Below are 6,000 nucleotides of genomic sequence, written 5' to 3' on the forward strand. Positions count from 1 at the left end.
GCCAACCAATCCACCAATGGTGCAGTCTCCTTCATACAACTAATGAAATTGCTGCATGAAAATTAGCTATGGAATACAGGTATACAACACAAGTTTAATTTACAGCAGGGGTGAGCAGTCTCTGGCATGCAGCTCTCCAGGGTAAGCACCCTGGCGGGTCAGGCCAGTTTGTTTACCTGCTGCGTCAGCAGGTTCGGCCAATCACGGCTCCCACTGGCCATGGTTTGCCGTCCCAGGCCAATGGGGGGTGCAGGAAGCGGCACGAGTGAGGGATGTGCTGGCCGTGGATTCCTGCCACCCCTGTTGGCCTGGGACAGCGAACCGCGGCCAGTGGGAGACGCGATCGGTGGAACCTGCTTATGCGGCAGGTAAACAAACTGGCCCACCCCGCCAGGGTGCTTACCGTGGCGAGCCGCGTGCCAGAGGTTGCCGACTCCTGAGTTACAGTATCTGTACACCACACTGTATAATTTGTAAAGTCAGAATAGCTGAGAATTTAATAATTGAATGCTAAAAGATGGCAAAACCCAGTGGTGGTTTAGCCTGGTGATATTCTGAACAAAAATAATTCTCTACCATTCTTGTGGCTGCTTCCATTGCTTCGCATTGGCTCAGCAGACGTTTTAGGTTTCATAGGGACACATAGAGTGACATTCCTGGAATCTTATTATATTGCTGACAAATATGATTTAATGTTAAGGCTTGTCAAGTTTCTGTTGATGTAAGGAAACTCAGTTGTTGAGGGCGATGTGAATTCTCCAGAACAGGAATTTCACCCATTGTGCTTGCCAAAGAAGCTACACTTAAAAAAAAAAAAAAAATTAACTCTTGAGGACAGAGACTAAACATTTTACAAAATTGATACATTTTATAGCTGTACTTTAGTTATTATTTTTTAAATTAAAGATAATTTGTATCAGCAATAGTGTTTATCTTCTTACAGAAGTGGTAGGGCCTCATCCAACTCCCACTGAAGTCACTTGAAAACTTTCTATTTATTTCATTGGAAGCTGGATCAGTATCATAACAAGGCAGTAGTGATATTATTTTATTTGTGTTGTGGAAGCACCCAAAATATGCTAGCTGCTATGTGTATGGGAAGAGAGAGTTCCTGCCCCCAAAAGCTTAAAATCTTAACTTATATGTTACTCTACATATTATAAAAGTTAAAGCAATTATTTATTTTTAAAACTTTTTACTATTCATCCTGCTTGACCAAACTTTATAAAGTCGTTGATAATCTAATGCAAGAAATAAATTGTTCTAGTTCTCTTGATTTTCTGCTCTCTTTAACCACAGTTCTATCATGGAGTTTTGTTGTGCAGTCATAGGTAGGAAGAAACAGTATGTCAGGAAGGATGTCTTGTAGTTAAGTCACAGACTAGAACTCAAGAGACAAGGTTTCTGTCAGGCACCACCACAAATTTATTGTGTGATTTTGAGCAAATTGCTTAATCTGTGTGTGTGTCAGTTCCCAAGGTACTGGGAGGATAAATTTATTACGTGCAAAGCATTTAGTTATGATAATGAGGAACATCACAGAAATGTCTATAAATACGTTTGTCTGCAGTTTTAAGGATTTTACACTGGTATCTTATTGTTTAATTTCAGTAATTACTGACGCTTCATTTATACTATAATAAGAGCAGTTAGGGGGTAATTCCAGGAAATAATTCTTGTATCAGTTTTTTAACATTAGACTCCATGTACAATCAAATGTTATACTGTATTACATGTAGCATTATAAGCATGCATGATTGAGTTAAAAGCTTGTCTTTTCAATTGTAGCAAGTAATTTGCTATTTCAGAAAATATTTTTAGACCTCTGGGGACATTTCACTTTATTTTGTTTCTTATTTGTCTGCATTGTGATCATGTAGTTTATTTCACTGCTAAGTTGTATATCCCTCCTCTCATAGACTGACACTTTTAAATTAAAACAAGAATTACTTTCCCTAATAGAATATTCAGACAATTAATACAAAAATCTTACTAGCTTATATCAATGCTGGATAATTCCTTCCAACATGCCCAAGCTTATTAACCTTCTTCTTAACCTGGGCTGATGTCCCACTAGAATCTTGAACCCACTTTGATTTAAGGTGGGTTTGCCTTAATTTGCAGTCCTCCATTCAGTGTTCATGTGTCTTAAGTTTTGTCCTAAGACTCCTTTCATCCTTTCAAAATCTTCCATGCTGTGACTTTTGTTAAAAGCTTAAAATGGTTATATTATTATTTATTGTAGCATCTAGGAGCCTTAGCCATGGACCAGAACCCCATTGTTCTATGTGCTGTACGAACAAAATAAAAAGGTTGTCCAAGCCCCAAAGATCTTACAAATTAAGTATAAGATAGGAAGTATAACAGGTAGATACCAACAGGGAGGAGTGAAAAAAAAATGAGCCAGTGTTGGTCAGCATGATAGGCAGTGGTATCAGTGCAACAGTGGCCGACTTGATTTTTTGGAGGCATCACGGTAAATGAGAGTTTTAAGGAAAGATTTGAAGGAGGATGATGAGGTAACTTTGTGGATGTTTATGGGGAGCTCTTCCTAAGTGTGAGGGTCAGGATGGGAGAAGGTACAAAGGTGCTTGTTTCAAAATTTAACAAGTGGGCAATGGAGGCTGGCATTATTGGCCAGTTGGAGGTGCGGGTTGACATCTGAATAGTAAATGAGAGATGGTAGGGAGGGTCGGGATAGACCGTGAAGGTCTTTGAAAGTGAATGCAAGCAACGTACATTCGACGCGATAAAGAAAAGGGAGTCAGACGGGGATAACGTGGTCAAAGCAATGGGCTAAGGGAATGATATTTGCAGCAGCATTCTGAGTGGATATGAGTGGGCAAGACTGCATTTTGTCGAGGCCAGAATAAAGGATGTTGCAGCAGTTGAGACTCTAGATGAGGGTTTTAGCTGTGTGGATGAAAGGAAAGGGCATATTTTAGAGATGTTTTGCAGAAAGGATCTGCAAAATTTAGACATAGCTGGGTCATGGGTACTAGAGAGAGGTCTGAATTGAAGATGATGCCCAGGTAGTAGGCCTGACTGACAGGCAAGATGCTGGTGGTGTCCACAGTGATCGAGGAAGGAGGGAGCATGGATGGCTTTTGTGGAAAGATTCAGAGCTCCGTTTCAGCCGTGTTGAGCTTCAGCTAACAGCTAGAGCCCTGCACGCATACAAATTTAGATCTGTGGATGCAGATATCCGTGGATATAAAAGTGTATCTGCAGAACCACACGGCTCTCCCCAGAACCCACAGCGGCGAAAGGAGCAGAAAGTGAGGCCACTGCTCCCAGGAGCCAGCGCCCCATGCTGGCAGCTCTCCCAGTGCAGCTGTACCACCCTTCAGACCTGCCCACTGAGGTGGGCACCAGGCTCACCAGAAGCTGTCTCTGGTCTCGCGCTTGTGTTCCAGTGGCACACATGCCCCCAGACAGGAAATGCAGACAGCTGCATGGAAGGGATGGGGGTAGGGCTGGGAACAGGTTCAGCGGGTGGTACAGCCACACTGGAGGAGCTGCAGGCCTGAGGCACTGGCTCCTGGGAGTGGCAGCCCCACATCCTGCTCCTTTCGCCACTGTGGTTCCCGGGAGAGCCCTGCAGTTCTGCGGATACTGATTTAGATCTGTGGGTATCCGCATCCGCAGAAATATTTTTTTATCTGCTCAGAGCTCTACAAACAGCTAAACATCTACAAGGAGATGCCAGAGAGACAGTTGAAATTTTAGTTTGGAAAGGAGATAGGGATTAAGGTAAATGAAAGCAGTGAATTACATGTTGCAAGTGCTAACAAGCTACAGTATTTCAGAAGTCCACACTCCTGACGTGTAGCCGCCAAGGCACATGTGAACATATCACACCAATATTCCTCATGTACGACTGGCTCCATATCCCTTTCCAGATATAATTTTTAAGGCCTGGGCACTGGCTTGCCAGGTACTTAGGCTGGAGTCTGAGCCACCTCAAAAACCAATTATCCATTCACAACCCTCCATGACAGTGCTCTGAAAGAACTTTTCAACTAGGCTGACCCAAGCTAAGATTGTTGGGTCTATGGAGCAGAGTATTTTCAGCAGCAGGAACCTGGCCAAGTAATACCTTACCAGGGGAGATCAAAGTGAGCCTGAGTGACAGTGTACATGGATCTGAATGATCCAGGAAAATGCCATCCCACATTCTGGAAGATCAGAGGAGAGAAAGAAGATGGCAAAATGTGGGGAAGAGTAAGAAAAAAGAACCCACACATATATACAGGGGACAAGGGAGGCTGTGAGAACATTTCAGTATACTGTGGCTTTCTCTAATTATTATATAGTGCTTAAATATCACAATGATATGCAATTTAGAAACACCTGAACTATCGCTGATCACCTTCTTAAGGATAATAATGGAAAAGCATTTGATACAGAAAGGAAATAATTCAATTGCAGTTTCATCAAGAAAAAAATGGTATAATCTGAAAGGAAAATGATGATAGAAATAGAGAACAAGATTAGTATCACTCATAGTAAATGAATAAGAACTCTAATTTATCATTGACAAATACTGTAGAACACACATGTACCATTTCTCTAATGAATAAACATATATACATGTTTTCATTTCCAGTGTACCTCAGCATTTTGACCACTACTTTGTTCAGCTTGCCAGGTAAGAATTTTTATTGTATTTTAAGCACAATCCTTGAAATAGCTCAAAAGATGTATATACTTCCATCCGGTATCCTTTTGACTTCACTATGCATTTGCATGTAAAAAAAAGCTATATGGATAATATTCTGCAGGACAGTCCCATGCACTTTTGCCTTCAATGCAATGAATGTGCAATTTAAAATGACTTCATCTTCAATCTTGTAGTTTTCTTATCTTTTTGGAGGCTGATATTTAACTAATTGGTGAGTAGAATTACCATGTGTAATGGTATTGCATTTGCTGTCCTTTTCAAATGCTTCTTAATCTTAGCAACTTTTTCTTTTAATCTAGAAGCATCTGTGATAAATCCACCTCAGAAGTTAACAATGAACTCTCAGAATTTCCAGCACATTTTATCATGGGAACCAGGAAGTAATACAACTATACCAACATACTATGATGTGATGTACATAGGTCTGAGGTTTGTTTCCTTTCATACTGTACATGAATTTGTCCTTTTTTGTACTTACTAGTCAAAATATTCTATTGACTATTTTGTTTTCCAGATAGATTTTCTGAAATTTGCCATTCATCAGATACAAGGAAAAGAATTAGAGACCTCTTTAGTGTTAGAGACCTCTTTAATGTTTTTAATGAAGTAAACACTAATGGGAAATGTGTGACCATGGGAGACTTTAACTTCCCAGATATAGACTGGAGACAAGCTACCGCTAGCACAAGCAATAAGTAGGGCTCAGATTTTTCTGGATGTGAGAGGCAGAGATGTGATTCTTGGGTCTTCACCAAAGTCAGGGGTTGAAGAACCAAACAAGGAAGGGATGCCATTTTAAGATTTGGTCTTTAGTGGAGCAGTGAGGCACACCTCCAATAAGAAGAAATGGTTATAGGGGAACGCACACCTTTAGTTCGATGTGACTTTCTATGAGCTCAAATTCACACATTCAAACTAGATCGGAAGGGATACGGGAGGACAAAAAATAGAATCTGAGACTAGGGTTTTGACTTCTTCAAGAGGCTGAACTTTAAAGAGTTAAGAAAATTTAGTTAGGGATGGACTGGAATCTGAAGAACCCACTTGGGAGTCTAAATGCAGAGGAGGCACTGGAATGTACTCCGTCTTAATGTCTACAGCATGACAGACAACTATCAGACGAGCCTGCACCCAAGAAAGGGGAAAACCAAGAAGGCCTAGGAGTTGTAAAAGACGCAAGCATGATGACAAGCATTTCCTCCAAAGAGGTGATTAACGAAAAAGCAAAAGCACCTACAAGGAGTCGAAGAAAGGTGAGATTAGCAAGGCGCCGGAAATGCTGCAGGACCCCTGGAGCACGGGCCCCCTTCCAATCG

General features: G+C 41.2%; 1 protein-coding gene across 1 annotated transcript in view; it reads left to right on the forward strand.

Moving 5' to 3' along the window:
* IFNAR2 (interferon alpha and beta receptor subunit 2) overlaps nucleotides 1-6,000 on the forward strand; it is a 34,180-nt gene that overhangs the window by 7,149 nt on the left and 21,031 nt on the right. Inside the window, exons 3-4 of the mRNA XM_032773674.2 lie at nucleotides 4,610-4,651; nucleotides 4,984-5,113. Of these exons, the coding sequence (XP_032629565.1) occupies nucleotides 4,610-4,651; nucleotides 4,984-5,113 (172 nt within the window). The remainder of the gene's footprint in view (nucleotides 1-4,609; nucleotides 4,652-4,983; nucleotides 5,114-6,000) is intronic.

Source organism: Chelonoidis abingdonii, chromosome 1 (assembly GCF_003597395.2).
Source record: "Chelonoidis abingdonii isolate Lonesome George chromosome 1, CheloAbing_2.0, whole genome shotgun sequence".
Classification (NCBI taxonomy): domain Eukaryota; kingdom Metazoa; phylum Chordata; order Testudines; family Testudinidae; genus Chelonoidis; species Chelonoidis abingdonii.